Below are 19,707 nucleotides of genomic sequence, written 5' to 3'. Positions count from 1 at the left end.
CAAAAATGCAGCTCTTCAGAACTGTAATCCGGGAACCCATGGGGTTGCGCGAGGGAGTCCCATGGGTCCCAAAATGATCATAAGAATAAAGAACATTTGAAGAAAAGTTCAGGTACTTTATTCCTTGCAAAGCAATACCTTGTTCTTGATGAGGCCCTCCTGGTAGAACCAGATGTCGCTCATGCCCTCCACCTGCTCGATCACCACCACGCGTCCCGACTTCATTTCCTCCACGCCGCCCTGGATGGACAGGAAGTGACCTCGCTCCTTGCTCTTGATGCGGAAGAAGCGCCGCTTCTGCAGGGAATGGAAACAGTCACATGTCAAAGCAAATAGAAGTGGCGTAAGTTATTCATAACTTTGTATAAGAAAGCATGAGATTTTATGATGTCTTATTATAAGGCTTATAATAAATTAGGCCCCTATGTAGAAAATGTTCAACTGACTCACAATGGCAGTGATTTAGTTAGGATCACTATTCTAAGCAAAACATTTTTTTTCTTACAGTGTATATTATAACCAGAATGAAGTAAAGAAGTAGAGTGGGATACGAACCTGTAGTACTGGGTACATTGAGCCAATGGTGAGAAGCTGACTGAACTTAGGCCAGTTGGTGATTTCAATGGGTTCTAATAGGAACTGGCGCCCCCTGTAGTTACTGTGCTCACACAGCACCCAGCTGCAAAGAGTGCAAGTGAGGTATAGGGTGAGAGAGTTAAACAAGATCACAGAATGTCAACACTCAGAATAATACACACACGCGCAACACTCACCAGCCTCGGTTGACTCTGACAGAGAGTAGATGGTTGTTGTAGCCCTCCTCCAGCATATTGACCACCTCTGTGTCCACTGTGATCTCCCTGCCCTCCAAACACTCCAGACCAAACAGAGAGATGGAGGGCACTGAGAATACCTGGGGAAACAAGGGGATAAAGATATACAGTGTTAAGATGGACTTTATTAGTCCACACGGGATGTCTTCTGCTTTTTTCACCCCCAACCCCTCCGATATACACCTACATTAGGTTGAATAGCCTGGAGCAGTGTTACAGTGGGTCAGGCTATGGGGTTGAGAGGAGTAATGGTATGGGGAAGAGGAGGGGGAGAGAGAGAAGGCTGGGAGCATTAAGCCAAACATACCGAAATACTATGATGAACAAATTGATTCATGAAGTGATTGAAAATAAAATGCTGAGAGACAGACAGACAAAGTGAAATGTGATGGTGAGAGGGAGGTGAAAAGGCCAGTCTATATACGAGTGGGACGAGTATATGAGGATTGTTCTTACCAGTGGGACAGTCTTCAGCGAGCGTATGACACAGTTCGGAGGACAGCCCATGCTGGTGAAGTTGGGGTAGTCTCCTTCTGACAGGATGTACAGGTTCCCTGAATACTCACGGCCCTCGTACACCACCCAACTGGGACACAGAGGTGCACACAAAACCCGTTTAAAACCCATTTACTAACCCCACATGCTCATCAGTACAGTTCATCTCCTCTAAGCCTGTGTATCCTTCCATCGCCTCCTAATTCTCCATTTGTCCCTCTCAGACCTTTGTCAACTACACTTGGTGTGTGTGTCTGCATGCATGCATGTGTTGGTTCTGTCCCACCTTCCTCCCACCAGCTTACTTGGCGATAAACTTGTCAGAGTAATAATTCCGTGATGGCTCATCTCTTATAAGTCCTCCATCCCACTGTTTCTCAACTCTGGTCATCGAGTACCCCCAAGAGTACACATTTTTGTTGTGGCAGCCGACGAAGCACACCGGATTCTACTTGTCAACTACTCATCAAGCCCATGACAAGATTAATGAGGCGTTTATCCGGGGCAACAACAACAAGATGAATCTCCACACTCTTAGAAGAAAAGGGTTACTAAAGGATTCTGCGGCTGTCCCCCATTGGAGAACTCTTTAGTTCTAGGTGGAACCCTTTTTGGTTCCAGGTAGAACTCTTTTGGGATCCATGTATAACCCTCTGTAGAAAGGGTTCTTTATGGAACCCAAAAGGATTCTACCTGGAACAAAAAGGAGATCCTCAAAGGGTTCTCCTATGGGGACAACCGAATAACCATTTTTGGTTCTAGATAGCACCTTTAATTCTAAGAGTGCACTAAAGCCTGTGTAACCTCCTAAATTCTCCTTCATGCTTTCCTCTCTTTGGTTACTGCCAGATAGTTAGCTCTGTGTGTGTGTTGGTCTCGTCCCACCTTCCTCCCACCACCCTGAAGGACTTGGCGATGAGCTTGTCAGAGAGGGACTCCTGGTTCTTGTCACACAGATGGCATTCACCCTGGAAATCTGGCTCCGTGTACAGCATCACCTGAGGAGGACAGAGACAGCGAAGGAAGAAAGAGTTAAACCATCTGTCACATTTACCGTAGACATAGTTCAAGTGAAAAGAGATGGCGTGACTGCAGAAGGATATACGATTGCACAAGATGTCTCACCTCTCTTCTGACGTTGCCCTGGTTTTCACTCGGAGCCTGAAACAGACACACGACAACTGAGTGCACGGAGTAAACATCAAAATGTCAAACATCCTTTTCATATTCCCCTCAGGCTGACAAAGCGATCAAAACATTGCAACATTGAAGGAGCAGCGGGTGTTCTCTCAGTTCATTTTCCTGTCTGTTTCCGTCTCTCCACTGTCAACTCCGGTAGAAAAGAGTCTCCAGGCTCCTACTCACCTGTAGGATGGGCTGGACAGAGCAGATGCGGTTGTCTGAAGAGCCCCAGTCAGCAGAGTTACTGTAGAAACCTTTCTCCAGGATATACTGGTCACCAGAGAAGTCCACGTGAGAGTAGGCGATCCATCTGAAGAAGAGAACAACGGAGTCAAACCTCTACTAATACTCTAACATCCTTCAATCACTGTTGGAGGGACCTTGTGTTTAATTTATTATGCCTATAATGTAATAAAAAATCTTCATATTCTTCTTAACTTATCAGCCAGGATCAAGTTATTACCAGAGCCATATCTATATTGGCTCTAGTGATGATCATATTCTTATTAACTTATCAGTCCTCTGACACACGAGCATTATATCCGTCATTACTATGCTATTACTATATAAAGCAGTGGTGAAAGTAAGGCGGTGCAATCCGGTAGAACTTCCCGGCAAAATACATAGCGGGGGTACGCTGTACCGGCTAAACTTAAGCCTAGATCATAATAATGAAAAGAAAACGACAAGAAAACTGCGCGATCCAAAATGCGATGTGGTCGACGAGAGCGCGGACATTTTGCCACGGCAGAGATGAGCTAATGACACGGAGACACGCGTGGACGGCAGTGGACTTATACATCCTGGCCTAATGACAGTCACCAGTGTCATTGCCCGTTGTGCTGTTTTGTGTAACAGGATGTCTCTTTACATTCACCACTGGTTGGAGGCTGGAAATATGATGCCAGTGGAAGATGGTGCGCGGGGTATCCTCGTTAAAGAAGCCCTTTGACGTGATTGTTTGACAAATCAGATGAGACATCATGACTGGCTGTGTTCACGTCACAATAAAAAGGTGATACATTCTAAAAGTTAAAGGACACATTTTTAGGACTAGAACCCACAGAGATCCCATTGAATTAATAGAGGTTCTATTTGGAATTCTAATGATTAGGCCCATAAAAAAATACAGGAGGTCCAATACCGGGAATAACTGTATTATACGGTCACCCTTGTATATAACAATAGACTATACCCCGTGAGACTAAACCCCGTGAGACTATACCCTGTGAGACTATACCCCGTGAGACTATACCCCGTGAGACTATATCCCGTGAGACTATACCCCGTGAGACTAAACCCCGTGAGACTATACCCCGTGGGACAATACCCCGTGAGACAATAACCCGTGAGACTATACCCCGTGAGACTATACCCCGTGAGACTATACCCCGTGAGACTATACCCTGTGAGACTATATCCCGTGAGACTATACCCCTTGAGACTAAACCCCGTGAGACTATACCCCGTGGGACAATACCCCGTGAGACTATACCCCATGAGACTATACCCCATGAGACTATACCCCGTGAGACTAAACCCCGTGAGACTATACCCCGTGAGACTATACCACGTGAGACTATACCCCGTGAGACTATACCCCGTGAGACTATACCCCGTGAGACTATAACGCTGCTCGTCACAAGCGTGTGTACTTACGCTCCACTGAGGACCTGTATGGAGCGCGTGGTGGTGTGGTAACCAAACAGCTCCACGTCAGGAATGGCGTTGGTCACCTCAAAGGTGTTCTCCTGCTCCACCACCTCCTCCTCCTCCTCGTCTGGCTGCTCATACATCACCAGCATGGGCTCCGTCAGGTCCTACAAGGGGACAGAGGGGTCAGAGGTCACATGCTGTGGCTCCAGGTAGGAGTTGTCTTTAGGCACAGTTGTCTCTAGGACCAGCTACATCCTGAACTTAACCAGCAGGGAAGGAATAGCTACAGTAAGCGCGCTGGCGCCCACAGACACAGTGAGGTCTTGATGTGGTGTGTTCCACTGTCCTTCCAGATGCCATCTGTTGTTCCGTTTCTGGTCAAAAGTATTTCACACTGATTAGTTCAATGGAACTACATTTGTTTTTGAGTGAATGGCCACGCTGCTCTATGGCAACAGGGGACAAGTTAATTCTAGATATTAATCTTAACCCCAATCCAAAAGCCTAACCTGAGTATGTCCCTGTGCCTGGGTCATCTAGATATAATACAGGTCACTGCCAAAATAATGGAAACACGTGAAATTGTTGCGTTTATATTTTCTTTGTATCCCGCATTTACTCAACAATTTCACTGAGTTAGCTTTATTACAGACAGAAATACTCCTCAGTTTCATCAGCTGTCCAGGTGGCTGGTCTCAGAAGATCCCACAGGTGAAGAAGCCGGCATTGGAGGTCCTGGACTAGTGTGGTTAGATGTGGTCTGCGGTTGTGAGGCCGGTTGGACGTACTGCTAAATTCTCTAGAATGACGTTGGAGGTGGCTTATGGTAGAGAAATGTAAATGAAATTCTCTGGCAACAGCTCCGGTGGACATTCCTGCATGCCAACTGCACGCTCTCTCAACTCGAGACATCTGTGGCATTGTGTTGTGACAAAACTGCACATTTTAGAGTTGCCTTTTTTTGTCCCCAGCACAAGGTGGTCCTTCTACACAGGTGTTGTTCCTGAGTTAATTAAGAAATTAACATCCCATCATGCTTTGGGTCATGTATAAAAAATACTGGGTAGGGAATTGTTTTGGCTACCATGGCTATGCCTCCGTAGGATGACAATGCCCCCATCCACAGGGGAACACTGAACGCAAAAGAAAGTTATGAAAATTGCGTCAACTGTTAGGACAAGGGATAACAGCTAAACGAAATCCAACTGATGCCATTGCGTGAAGATGCACACAACGTAAGCACGAGCTGACAATATTTGACTATTTTTGACTGCAGTCATATCAACACTTCCATTTATTATAATGCCATTATTTATTTTGTGCCGAATTTCACTATTGATCAAGGCCACTTGGTGCTTATAATGTTTAGGCTACTGATGTTTTCATCGTTTGACCACGCTTCTTGGTGGTTGGTGTATTTGATTTGATTTTGTCGTTATAACAATAAGCTGTTACTACGTTCAAACACATATGCGTTCTGTTTCATAGTTGTAACAAACGCACTCCATGAATAAAATGGATTGAACAGGTTTCATTATTATTATTTTTAGTTTTTAACATATAGCCTACAGTAACAAACTAATGAAAATGCTATTGTGTTATTTGAAATAAAATACAAATTCTAAATGTTACAATGTTACACTGCAGTCAGAATGACTAGCTTGAAGGGAGGGGTCCATCGACACCCAGCGGTTCCAGTATCAACTCGTCTCATACCCTTCATTTATACTCATTGAAGTGGTTTTAACAAGTGACATCAATAAGGGAGCACAGCTTTCCCCAGTGTATGATAAACATGCCATTTAGGACATGATCATTCTTGCAGCATCTGGATACAAGGTCCTGACAGAGATGGGGGTGTAACGTGATGGTATGGCCCACTCACCGCTCGTATGACTCTGACGGAGCGCAGCTCGGAATCGCAGCCCCCCCACACCCTCCAGTCGTGGTAGTCTCCCTCCTCCAACAGATACTGGTGGCCTCGGAAACCCTCCTTCTCATAGCCAACCCAGCTACAAGTACAGGGAGACAGAGGATGAGATGCAGGAAGTAAGACACACACACACATACACACACTTTACTCACCAGCCTCCCTGTACTTGGATGGATCCAGGGCTGTACATGAAGGCAGTCTGCTGTCTATCCAGTCTGGTCATGAAGTCTCTCATGTTGGTGTAGATCGTCCTCTTCTTCCCAGTGAAGTAAGGCTTGTCATACAGCACCAGCTGGAAGCAACAGGGAAAAACACGCTTCATTTGCTTCGCGTTTGTGTATTTAAATTGAGTTGATTGTTTGATTGACTCGTTCCTTCATTTCCGTATCATGGCCATGGCATTGCCGTATCTCTTACCTTTGGCTCACCGGGTTTCTCCACTCTCGGTTCACCCTGTAAAAATGCAATAAATAAATAAATACAAATACAAATACAAATGCAATGCATTTACCTTGTTCCCCTGTAAAATGACGTTGCATGGGAATGTGTATTCTACTAAATGTAAATCTAAACCGTGTACATTGCCCTGATTGTCTGTTCAATTCTAGAAAGGTGAAAAGGTGTTCCGGAGGTGGAGGGGATACTTACGATTTTGAGCGGGTGCACTGAGCCCACGTAGGGTTGTTCCACGCCCCAGGCTGCAGGGTTGGGGAACCCCCCCACCTCCAGGACACGTGGTACGCCCTGGAAAAAAGGATGCGGGTACACCAGCCATCTGAAGAGAGAACATCCAAATCAGAACAGGGATATCATAACAGAAGCTCGACCTCACAAAGCCATGTCATTATGTTCGACAAAACAAACAATATACAAAAATGTAATCATCTACTTTCATAAAAAGGTTGATCCTTTTCCTCCTAAAAAGGTAGTTGGCCGAGCCGACTCTGTTACTCACAGTCCAGCGTTGATGATGATGGAGTTGGCTTTGATGGGGAAGCCGAATATCCTGGCGTCATCTGACGTGTCTCTGAAGGTCACCTTCTTCCCCTCGGCATTCTCCTCTGGGAACAGACTGATCTCTGGCACACTGTAGTCCTGCGGGGGCAGAGAGAAATGTCAAGTATGGTACTTTGACACTAGAGGGTACTAGTTTCACAGAGAGAAGCGCATTTGTGATACAGGCTCTAACAAAGAGGACGGCATTTCGAGACAGCAATCCGTAAGAGTGCCAGAGTCTGTCAACACATGTACTGAACCACACCTAATCAGAGTGGCATAACTCTTGCCTTGTGGCATCCATCAACCCTTTTGAGACTATTTGGCTTGAGCCCATTTTAGTTGCATAATGAGTTCATTTATAATTGCATAATCCGCTTATTAGTAGTAATTGTTATTGGCTATGATGTTGGAGCTGGAAAGTGTTAATGCAACGACAAGGGAAGTACAGAAAGTGTCTGTATGTCCAGATATGTTATTGTTTTATGTTAATATTTCTAAGGAGGTTAAGTGAAGGGCCACAATTGAGTCTCAGTTCCTGGTAAGGTCAGGCTAGTTCCTGTGGAACTAGGGCAGGGAGAGACGTGGAGTACAACATTGAGGGCAGGACAACAGTTGGAGAAGAAACCTCTGGGAAGGCGGGGCTAGAGGGGACCATCTCAACAATATTCCAACTGTAGACGTATCTCTCTCACATACACAGACAGGTTCTGGACTGGGCCATGATAATACCAATAGGAGGAACAGACTCAGTTCTTACCCGGCAACAAAGAATCTGTCTAATCGGAACGTATAAATACATGCTTTTGTGAATTGTATGTGTGCTATTCAGCTGCAACATCCAGTTTGGGCGTAAAAAAATCTAGCCTGAGCTTCCTATCTGACTGGATTCGTATAAGAATTTAGAACCTAACATGCCTAAAGCCTTTGGAATTAGCGGCTACTCAAAAAGGCCTGATTTGAGAAACAATGCTCTATGGCTTATCATAATAGTAATCTGTGACTTCTTCTTCTTACCCTGACTGCTCTTCGTACTGATCCTATGATGAACCTCCTGGCCGGCTTGGCCTCCACAACTTCTTCTCCTCCCTCCTTCTGTCCGTCCACTCCATTTTGCTTCTGTTGTTGTTCCCCTTCCTCCTCAGGGGCGTCGAAGGGGTAGGTGAGCTCTATGTCCCCCTCGTCCAGAGCTATCTTTTCCCCTTTGAAGTTGGGCTTCTCATACAAGACCCAGCTGCAGAGAGGAATGGAAAGACAGGAAAATGAAGAGTAAGGGTCCATGGTCAAAACAAGATTCATTTGAACACAATGCATGACCTATATTGATTCATTCATAATCAATAATTCTACATGGAAGACATGAGGAGAGTCGAATAACCCTTTTAGGTTCTGGATAGTAACCTTTTTGGGGCCCTTTGTCTCTCCAATTTCGTGAATTCCAAACTTGTCTCATCGCTGCAACTCCCCAACGGGCTCGGGAGACAAAGGTCGGGTCACGTGTCCTCCGAAACATGACCCGCCACATGACCCGCCAAACCATGCTTCTTTATTATAAAAAAAAACCTTTTTCGTGATATCCAATTGGTAGTTACAGTCTTGTCCCATCGCTGCAACTCCCGTACGGACTCAGGAGAGGCAAAGGTCAAGAGCCATATATCCTACAAAACACGACCCTGCCAAGTCGCACTGCTTCTTGACACACTGCTCGCTTAACCCAGAAAACAGGCGCACCAATGTGTCAGAGGAAACACTGTACAACTGGCAACCGAAATCAGCTTGCAAGCGCCCGGCCGGCCACAAGGAGTCGCTAGAGCGTGATGGGACAAGGAAATCCCGGCCGGCCAAACCCTCCCCATAACCCAGATGACCCTGGGCCAATTGTGTGCCGCCTCATGGTTTTCCCAGTCACGGCCGGCTGTGACATAGCCTGGGAACAAACCCGGCGCTGTAGCGACGCCTCAAGCGGGGCGATGCAGTGCCTTAAGACCGCTGGAGGCTCCAAACCGCGCTTCTTAACACCCGCCCGCTTAATCCGGAAGCCGGCCGCACCGATGTGTCAGAGGAAACACCATTCAACTGACGACCGAAGTCTGGATGGGACCTTTGATTCTAAGAGAGTGTACAGTAATAGGTTTTGAGAGACTATTTTCATTTATTTCTTTAGAGTAGGCAAATTATAACAAGAGGGAGAGACAGGTAGACAGATATGCAAATATTGCAATAGAGCATGCCAAGATCTTAGTCCCCTTTCCAGAGATCTCCTCAAAAAGTCACAGCAGCACAGAGAAAGGGATGTGTGTGAGAGACGTAGAAGATTCCCGCTGCAGTGCTCGCACCCAGTGCAGGTGTTGGACTGCATGCCCTCTATTTCCTGGAATAAATCGTCCATTCCCTCTCTGGATTAATAAAAGGACTATAGTGTGTATTACTACTAGGTATTTGGTTGAGATCATACTGCAATTATCTTGATCATAATTCTATGGATTAGTGTGTGTGTGTGTGTGTGTGTGTGTGTGTGTGTGTGTGTGTGTGTGTGTGTGTGTGTGGATTACTGCTTAAAGCGTGTCCAATTTCAGACATTGGTGTTCAGTTCCATGTATCTCAGCGGGTGATAGGGGGGCATTCAAGATCTACATGATTTGGCAGCATTGGAGATACTTTAATAACCTTGACAGGATAGTTTAAATATTGTTTCTTGCTTTGAGGTTGGGCCAAATATATGGAAGTGACATGTGACACGAGGAAAAAGTGTGACCTTTGGTTTTGTTTGCTGCTGGAGGCAGTAAAATATAGGCACCAATGACACCATCTCTCTGTGGCTCTGTCTTTTTTCCAGGACACATAAGGTGCTTTGGAACAGGTGATTACATCCATTGTCGATCTGTTCACAACTGACCGTTTGTGTGTGTGTGTGTGTCCCTGCATGTCATATACCCGTGTGTGGGTGTGTGCATCCCCTCAAGTCTAATGTCCATGAGCAGTTCTAACTACAACAGTGAGTGAGTGAGCGAGCGTGCATTTGAATACTTACCCTCCCCTGACAACCCTGATTGAGATAGTCTCCTGTAGTTGCCAGGGTGTGGCATCAATGACATCACTCCGCACCTCAATCCGCTGGCCACACATTCCTGGCTGGTCAAAGATGAACATCTGGAAAAGACAGCACCATTTCATTAGAGATGCTCAACTTAAAAGAGCACACGGACACTGTACCGTGCTCCATCCTCTATACTAGCATGGATGCTAGATCTGTTTGTGCTTTAGCCAATATCTCTGACGCACATTAAAACGTTCTGATCAAGGCCATTGTAAAAAAAGGGAATGTCAAGCTTTTGATAGGTCGCTCAAATAAAACATCATGCTTTTAATGGTGAGCGAGGTTTGCGTCCCCGTTTCTTTTCAACGATGATGTCATTTTTTGGTTTGCACAGTTGACTCACGTTTGTGGAGCGCCCGCCACTTCTTACTGTATATTAAAGGAACAAGCTAATCACATGACCAGGCTAACTCTAGCCAGCTCTTTCCTCCATCACTGGAGGCAGCAAACAGCAACAAGAGTGTGACGCAACTTAGCTACAGCCGCTTTGTGTTGTTAGCCATGTGAACGTTCAGGCAAGGTACCGTATGCTATTGTGTATCACAGCCAGGCTTCTTTAAATCAGAACCTGTCGGAGCTAAATGTCAAGCAAGTCCGTAGGTGCCATGACGAGTTCCATGTTGACGGCGAAAAGCTAATTGGAGCATGCAGGAGCAAGCTTGACATTTATCTAGTTTCATAATCTTAATGGCAAAAGGCAAATAGGGCAGGTATGTAGCTAGTGTTACTTAGTAACCCCACCACGGTAATTTAAATACCACAGTAATTGTCTGAGCACAGGATCGTTTGACTGGAGCACAAAAGCATTGGCAAGGCATGGATGTAACTTCTGCCAAAGAGGAAGTAATTGTGAATGGCTAATAATGAGAGACTTGAAACCATAACCAACAATAAAACTAAAACATGCCGATCAAGTACGCCCAATGTTTTTGAGGAAAAGCGATCAAAGTTCATTCGAGTTGCCTCTTTGTGAAACAAGAAAGAGATAAGCTTTTGGCATAAACGCGTCGGCCATCACCAGTGAGCTGCTCATCATTGGGTAAATAAATCAGTGAAACTGGAAAGCATTTTTAGGACCATCATTTCCTGTTCATATTGTAGCCTACAATATGACTGCATACACCTAGGCCTGGGCTATTGATGTTTTTATTGATCTCAGATTGTCAGAGTAGCCTGTCATTTCGATCATTTGTACAGTATTAAAAAAGATTCTGCCAAAGTCTCCAGTCATGAAATGAGTTTAGAAAAAGAGCACATTTTCCCCGGACCCTAGGCTACTGAAATGCCTCGCCTCTACAGCTCTATTCCACTACGCAAATGCGATGATATGCATGCAATGCTTTCTGCTTCCGGTACCTCAGAGCTGCCCAGGTCACCCCCCTCTTTTGTTCACTTTTTGTTCCGGAACCTTCCGATTTACAAATAATGCACTGATTATGATTTGATTTTCTCTCAAATAAAGCACTGCAAGCTTTGGCGACCCTATGCTGGGGTTGCGACCCTTAGGTTGGGAACCCCTACTCTTGTAGTATGTTAGGACTATAGTGAATGAACTGGGCTTTCAGTAATATTGTCCAAACCACAAAGTGTGCATTGGAAAAAAGACAATGGCTTTCTTTCCACTTCCACACAGATCTAATTGATTGATCCAAATGTTCAACAGCCTAAATAGAGAATGATGTTTGGCTGAGTGAATCTGAATGGAATCGTACTCATCTCATTTCCTCAGCTTTACCATGCTCTACATGAGATCCCTCTCCTCATCCTTAATTACTTGCCTTCGGCAACTAACTGTCACTTTGGGGTACGGTGAAGTGTTAAGCCATTAATTCACTTTGAATTATCCTCATTAATCCTAACGGCTAACCTGGTGAAAAACAGCTAATATGGTGGCTAACCTGGTGAGCAGTCATCCTTCACTACATCTAAAACAAGGTTGCAATGGAAACATTGACCTTTACTTCAGGACACATTGTATACTGTAGGACAAAGACGATAGATGAGGGATAGAGGTGTAGTTGTTTGCAATGGGACATTGACCTTTACTTCAGGACACATTGTATACTGTAGGACAAAGACGATAGATGAGGGATAGAGGTGTAGTTGTTTGCAATGGGACATTGACCTTTACTTCAGGACACATTGTATACTGTAGGACAAAGACGATAGATGAGGGATAGAGGTGTAGTAGTTTGCAATGGGACATTGACCTTTACTTCAGGACACATTGTATACTGTAGGACAAAGACGATAGATGAGGGATAGAGGTGTAGTTGTTTGCAATGGGACATTGACCTTTACTTCAGGACACATTGTATACTGTAGGACAAAGATGATAGATGAGGGATAGAGGTGAAGTTGTTTCACAGTCAGACAGACACTCACCTTTCCTGGCCGAGGGTTGAGCTTTCCATGTTCTTTCTCCTTGGTGAGCTGCAGACACACAGAGAAAACAGCCATCTAGTCATTTCATACTTTATCAAACCACTATAAATAGCACATAGTTATCTCACCTATCAATCTTTTAAGATGAATGCGGTAAGTTGCTCTAGATAAAAGCGTCTGCTAAATGATATTTTTTTTATGTAACAGTGCATCACTAGACTTTCTACAGTATGTCATGTTTAACTTGTCTTGGACAACACATTAGGGATTGGAATCTAAATAGTTAACATGCCAAACCTCAAAATATCTCAACTACTGCAGCAACAGTACCCAAACAACTACAGAAATGTTCAATCTAAAAACCCCAGCCACCCTGTCAACCTGTTTTGCAATTACTGATGAACACACACAAGGCCACCCATGTCCCATTACTCCCTGAGAGAATGCAAACATCAACTTCACATTGAGAGGCATGAGACAGACAACAACAAACTACTGTGTGTGTGTGTGTGTGTATTTCTGTCCACACAATTAACCATTCAAAAGTGGGAATACCCTTTGCAGTGATTTACTACTGTTGATCTATTTCACGTTATTTCAGCCAGTAAGAGACAATTTCAGTATTCCTCCATCTAGGAGAACTGGTTCTGAGGAAGACGAGGAGAGGGGAGCGGCCATTTTGAAAGCGCAACAACCTAGAAGGAAGTGAGAAAGACGCATTCTTGTGTCATTTGTTCTCGTCTCACCAGACCTTGACATTCCTTGGTTACACCTGTTTCTCAATGAAATGTACTAGTGGCATGTAGCTGGAATGCAATAGAATGTGTCCACACTGCAGTCTGTAGTCCTTCACCTTTCTGGGTGGACAGGTAGAGAGTTTGTGTTTGTTTTGTGTGTGTGTGTGTGTGTCTTTATGTGCAAGTCATTAGGGTATCAAATGTCTGCTTGACTCTTTGCAGTAGGAGCTCATAGGAAATAGGAACTTATCCTCTAGATCGCTTTACACTCTATAATCAAAGATCAAATATGGTATGAAAGTCCTTCCTACTTCCTGGATCATATCCAATCCTGTTTTTGAATGGCCTTCAAAATCATATCATCAAATTCATGAAAACTCGGTCAATTAAGATATGTACAATTTGATTCGTATTAGTGGATTAATTTACTTCTACCCAATGTCATCTACGAAGGCTTTTGGTTACTAAAAGAAACCACTATCGAAAACCTTAATGAAAGGCATCAGGCAGAAGTAAATGAATCCCTGAATACAACTGGAATTTTACATATATCTTAAGTGACCGCATCTTCATAAATTTGAAGACAATCTTGAAGGCCATTCAAAAATAGCATGGGACATGATCCAGGAAGTAGGCGGGACTTTCAGATCATATTCAGGTCATGAACAGAATCTGTTGCTGCTCCAATCCACACATTGCTTATCCTGGCATGACTGTCTAGTAAGACTTGCTGCCTTAACACTGCACCCTGAAACGTTTGTGGCTAAATGAGTCTTGAACTATAACAAAGTGGCCCTCGACTTCATTCAGCTTGAGCATTCGAAACAGTAACAGGACACCGGTCGACTGTGTCCCACTCGCTCACTTGAAAACGAGGGGAGGATTGAGCCACAGCTTAAAAGACCTCCGATACTACCTTGGCTTTGCAATTTCACAGGGAAAAAGAGGGGTTGGCGGGTGGGACACAATGCAGATAGCACGGTTAGCCAATGTGCGAGGGCACTGGTTGGTCGGCCCAATTGAGGTAGTATGTACATGAATGTATAGTTAAAGTGACTATGCATATAAGATAAACCGAGAGTAGCAGCAGCGTTAAAAGAGACGTGCCAACATGAATGAAATAATGTCATTAAGTGCAATTGAAGATTATAAGGCAAGAAAGGTTCATGCTCTTTTTTTTTCATGCATCTTCGCTTGCAGAGGGAGATGCCTTAGTCAAAACAGTCCGGTACCGGAACGTATTCAAAATGCCGCAGGTGCGTTGTGTAAGCCGTAAGTCAACGTGTACAGTCATTAAACACACAACGTGTATCTCTGTTGTCTTTGGGGGGGGGGTAGGAAAAAACTGACTGAAACTGCTGAGAGACGAAGTGAGCACATCCCACAATAGAGGGATCATCATTTGATGACACAGCGCTGCCAAGGTCCTTTTGTCAAAGGTGATTGAGTACTGCGGTATTTATCCAGTTTGTTTACGTGCGGAGTGTGCCTTTTCAGTTTGCGACAGGAAAATGGTTGTAAAGGACACTAGTCCATGCTAAAGACAATTGACCTGCATAATTCATAACGCATATGGCGCTTTCCATGATCCATAATCCCTTATTGGTGTCACCTGTTAAATCCACTTCAATCAGTGTAGTTGAAGGGGAGGAGGCAGGTTAAAGAAGGATTTGTAAGCCTTGAGATATGGCTTGTGTGTGTATGTGTGCCATTCAGAAGGTGAATGGGCAAGACAAAAGATCAGTGCCTTTGAACGGAGTATAATATATACAGCCAAAAGCAAACAGGAAAACGCTCATCGAGAGGCAGCGCTCCGATTGGCTGGGGACTTTAATGCAGGGAAACTTAAATCCGTTTTACTTCATTTCTACCAGCATGTTAAATGTTCAACCAGAGGGAAAAAAACTCTAGGCCTCCTTAACTCCACACACAGAGACGCATACAAAGTTCTCTCTCCCTCCATTTGGCAAATCAAGACCATAATTCTATCCTCCTAATTCCTATTTACAAGCAAATACTAAAGCAGGGAGCACCAGTGACCTGGTCAATAAAAAAGTGGTGAGATGGAGCAGATGCTAAGCTACAGGACTGTTTTGCTAACACAGACTGGAACATGTTCCGGGATTCTTCCGATGGCATTTAAGAGTACACCACATCAGTAAGTGCATCGATGATGTCATCCCCACAGTGACTGTACGTACATACCCACACCAGATGCCATGGATTACAGGCAGCATCCGCACTGAGCTAAATAGAAGAGCTGCCACTTTCAAGCAGGCAATACAGGACTAATACAGGATTGAATTGTACTACACCGGCTGCGGCGCTCGTCGGATGTGGCAGGGCTTGCAAAGTATTACAGACTACAAAGGGAAGCACAGCAGCGAGCTGCCCAGTGACACAAGCCTACCAGATGAGCTAAATTACTTCTATGCTCGCTTCCAGGCAAGTAACACTGAAACATGCATGAGAGCACCAGCTGTTCTGGACGACTGTGTGATCACACACTCCGCAGCCGGTGTGAGCAAGACCTTTAAACAGTAATCCAGACGGATTACCAGGACGTGTACTCCAAGCATGCGCTGACCAACTGGCAAGTGTCTTCACTGACATTTTCAACTTGTCCCTGACTAAGTCTGTAATACCAACATGTTTCAAGCAGACAACCCAACATGTTGGTATTACAAACACTAAGGTAACCTGCCTAAATGACTACTGACCTGTAGCACTCACGTCTGTAGCCATGAAGTGCTTTGATAGGCTGGTCACGGCTCACATCAACACCATTATCACAGAAACCCTAGACCCACTCCAATTTGCATACCGCCCCAAAAGATCAACAGATGATGCAATCTCTATTGCACTCCATTCTACCCTTTCCCACCTGGACAATGCTATTCATTGACTACAGCTCAGCGTTCAACACCATAGTGCCCTCAAAGCTCATCACTAAGCTAAGGACCCTGGGACTAAACACCTCCCTCTGCAACTGGATCCTGGACTCCCAGAAGGGCTGCCCCCAGGTGGTAAGGGTAGGTAACAACACATCAGCCTTGCTGATACTCAACACGGGGGCCCCTCAAGGGTACGTGCTCAGTCCCCTCCTGTACTCCCTGTTCACTCATGACTACATAGCCAGGCACAACTCCAGCACCATCATTAAGTTTGCCGATGACACAACAGTGGTAGGCCTAATCACCGACAACGATGAGACAGCCTATAGGGAGGAGGTCAGAGACCTGGCCATGTGGTGCCAGGACAACAACCTCTCCCTCAACGTGATCAAGACAAAGAAGATGGTTGTGGAAAAGGAGGACCGAGCACGCCCCCATTTTCATCGGGCGGGGCTGTAGTTGAGCAGGTTGAGAGCTTTAAGTTCCTTTGTGTCGACATCACCAACAAACTATCATGGTCAAAACACACCAAGACAGTCGTGAAGAGGATACGACAAAGCCTATTCCCCCCAGGAGAATGAAAATATTTGGCATGTATCCTCAGATCCTCAAAACGTTCTACAGCTGCACCATCGAGAGCATCCTGACTGGTCCCGTCACTGCCTGGTATTGCAACTGCTCTGCCTCCAACCGCAAGGCACTACAGAGGGTAGTGCGTATGGCCCAGTACATCAGTGGGCCAAGCTTCCTGCCATCCAGGACCTCTACACCAGGCGGTGTCAGAGAAAGACTCCAGCCACCCTAGTCATAGGCTGTTCTCTCTGCTACAGCACGGCAAGAGGTACCGGAGCGCCAAGTCTAGGTCCAAAAGGCTTCTTAACAGCTTCTAACCCCAAGCCATAAGACTCCTGAACAGCTAATCAAAGACCTACCCAGACCCCTCTTTTACACTGCTGCTACTCTCTGTTTATTATCAATGCATAGTCACTTTAACTCTACCTACATGTACGTATTACCTCAACTAACCGGTTCCCCCGCACATTGACTCTGTACCGGTATCCCCTGAATATAGCCTCACCTTTGTTATTTCACTGCTGCTCTATAATTACTTGTAACGTTTTTTTTATTTATTACTTAACACCTATTTTTCTGCACTGTTGCTTAAGGGCTTGTAAGTAAGCATTTCACTGTAATACCTGTTGTATTCGGGGGATGTGACAAATACAATTTGATTTGATAGTAGGTGCCAGACGCATCGGTTTTTCACGCTCAGTTACCCTTGTGTTTCAAGTCCACCACCCAAAGGACATCCAGACAACTTGACACAATTGTGGGAAGCATTGGAGTCAACATCGGGCAGCATCCCTGTGGAACGCTTTTGACACCTTGTAGAGTCCATGCCTCGACAAATTTAAGCTGTCCTCAGGGCAAAGAGGGCAGAGGGGGTGCAACTCAATATTAGGAAAGTGTTCTTCATGTTTTGTAATCTCAGTGCATAAGAGTTAGATAATGACTATAACCCACACAATAGTAGTGAGACATCAGTATGTGATGTTGATTGAAATGCCAGGCATAGGTCCACACGGCAAAGTTACATTTTTACCAAAAATTCACACAAGCCGGGGACGGGCAGAGTACAGAAGCAATCTTTCCCCAATGAAAGCTGTGCAGAGGACGGGCAGAGTACAGAAGCATTCTTTCCCCAATGAAAGCTGTGCAGAGGACGGGCAGAGTACAGAAGCATTCTTTCCCCAATGAAAGCTGTGCAGAGGACGGGCAGAGTACAGAAGCAATCTTTCCCCAATGAAAGCTGTGCAGAGGACGGGCAGAGTACAGAAGCAATCTTTCCCCAATGAAAGCTGTGCAGAGGACGGGCAGAGTACAGAAGCAATCTTTCCCCAATGAAAGCTGTGCAGAGGACGGGCAGAGTACAGAAGCATTCTTTCCCCAATGAAAGCTGTGCAGAGGACGGGCAGAGTACAGAAGCATTCTTTCCCCAATGAAAGCTGTGCAGAGGACGGGCAGAGTACAGAAGCATTCTTTCCCCAATGAAAGCTGTGCAGAGGACGGGCAGAGTACAGAAGCATTCTTTCCCCAATGAAAGCTGTGCAGAGGACGGGCAGAGTACAGAAGCATTCTTTCCCCAATGAAAGCTGTGCAGAGGACGGGCAGAGTACAGAAGCATTCTTTCCCCAATGAAAGCTGTGCAGAGGACGGGCAGAGTACAGAAGCATTCTTTCCCCAATGAAAGCTGTGCAGCCAAGCCTGAATTCAAGCAATAACGACACAAATAGTAAAACATGTTTTTTATATATTATAACTGGATTAATACTTATTTTCCACCATAATTTGTAAATAAATTCATAAAAAATGTGATTTTCGGGATTTTCTTTCTCATTTTGTCTGTCATAGTTGAAGTGTACCTATGATGAAAATTCCAGGCCTCTCTCATCTTTTTAAGTGGGAGAACTTGCACAATTGGTGGCTGACTAAATACTTTTTTGCCCCACTGTATATGCAGATCCAGTCTTATACTCAGCTGGCATCTCCCTGGATTTTGTGTTAAATGCTCTACAACAAAGCTTTCTTAGTGTCCAACAAGCTTTCTCTGCCATTAATCTTGTCCTGAACACCTCCCAAACAAAGGTAATGTGGTTTGGTAAGAAGAATGCCCCTCTCTGAACCCCTCTCTAAACCCTCTGATTACTACTCTGAGGGTTTAGAGCTTGAGGTAGTCACCTCATACAAGTACTTGGGAGGATGGCTAGACGGTACACTGTCCTTCTCTCAGCACATATCAAAGCTGCAGGCTAAAATTAAATCTAGACTATTGTAATCGCTCCTCTTTCACCCCAGCTGCCAAACTAACTCTAATTCAGATGACCATCCTGCCCATGCTAGATTACAGAGATGTAATTTATTGATCGGAGGTTAGGGTGCTCTCGAGCGGCTAGATGTTCTTTACCATTCGGCCATCAGATTTACCACCAATGCTCCTTATAGGACACATCACTGCACTCTATACCCCTCTGGAAACTGGTCATCTCAGTATACCTGCCGCAAGACCCACTGGTTGATGCAAATTTCTAAAACCCTCTTAGCCCTCACTCCCCCCTATCTGAGATATCTACTGCAGCCCTCATCCTCCACATACAACACCCGTTCTGCCAGTCACATTCTGTTAAAAGGTCCCCAAAGCACACATCCCTGGATCACTCGACTTTTCAGTTCGCTGCTGCTGATAGACTGGAACGAGCTGCAACAAACACTCAAACTGGACAGTTTTAACTCAATCTATTTATTCAAAGACTCAATCATGGACACTCTTACTGACAGTTGACTGCTTTGCGTGATGCATTGTTGCCTCTACCTTCTTGCCCTTTGTGCTGTTGTCCGTGTGCAAGAATTTTTGTACCATGTTTTGTGCTGCTCCCATGTTGTGTTTCTACCATGTTGTTGCCATGTTGTGTTGCTACCACGCTGTGATGTCATGTGTTGC

At 45.0% G+C, this 19,707-nt stretch overlaps 1 protein-coding gene across 1 annotated transcript in view; it reads right to left on the bottom strand.

Moving 5' to 3' along the window:
- Nucleotides 1-19,707, bottom strand: part of LOC109906934 (uncharacterized) — a 70,907-nt gene that overhangs the window by 3,755 nt on the left and 47,445 nt on the right. Inside the window, exons 5-20 of the mRNA XM_031793758.1 lie at nt 12,578-12,625; nt 10,127-10,245; nt 8,113-8,329; nt 7,055-7,194; nt 6,748-6,874; nt 6,517-6,552; nt 6,252-6,391; nt 6,052-6,178; nt 4,170-4,330; nt 2,694-2,820; nt 2,454-2,489; nt 2,214-2,326; nt 1,290-1,419; nt 774-913; nt 556-679; nt 139-297 (exon numbers count right to left, since the gene is read on the bottom strand). Coding sequence (XP_031649618.1) covers nt 139-297; nt 556-679; nt 774-913; nt 1,290-1,419; nt 2,214-2,326; nt 2,454-2,489; nt 2,694-2,820; nt 4,170-4,330; nt 6,052-6,178; nt 6,252-6,391; nt 6,517-6,552; nt 6,748-6,874; nt 7,055-7,194; nt 8,113-8,329; nt 10,127-10,245; nt 12,578-12,625 — 1,944 coding nt within the window. The remainder of the gene's footprint in view (nt 1-138; nt 298-555; nt 680-773; nt 914-1,289; nt 1,420-2,213; nt 2,327-2,453; nt 2,490-2,693; nt 2,821-4,169; nt 4,331-6,051; nt 6,179-6,251; nt 6,392-6,516; nt 6,553-6,747; nt 6,875-7,054; nt 7,195-8,112; nt 8,330-10,126; nt 10,246-12,577; nt 12,626-19,707) is intronic.

This window comes from Oncorhynchus kisutch, linkage group LG17, assembly GCF_002021735.2.
Source record: "Oncorhynchus kisutch isolate 150728-3 linkage group LG17, Okis_V2, whole genome shotgun sequence".
In the NCBI taxonomy this organism is placed as follows: domain Eukaryota; kingdom Metazoa; phylum Chordata; class Actinopteri; order Salmoniformes; family Salmonidae; genus Oncorhynchus; species Oncorhynchus kisutch.
Note: the sequence above shows the minus strand (reverse complement) of the source record. Positions and strands in the feature narration are given on the sequence as shown.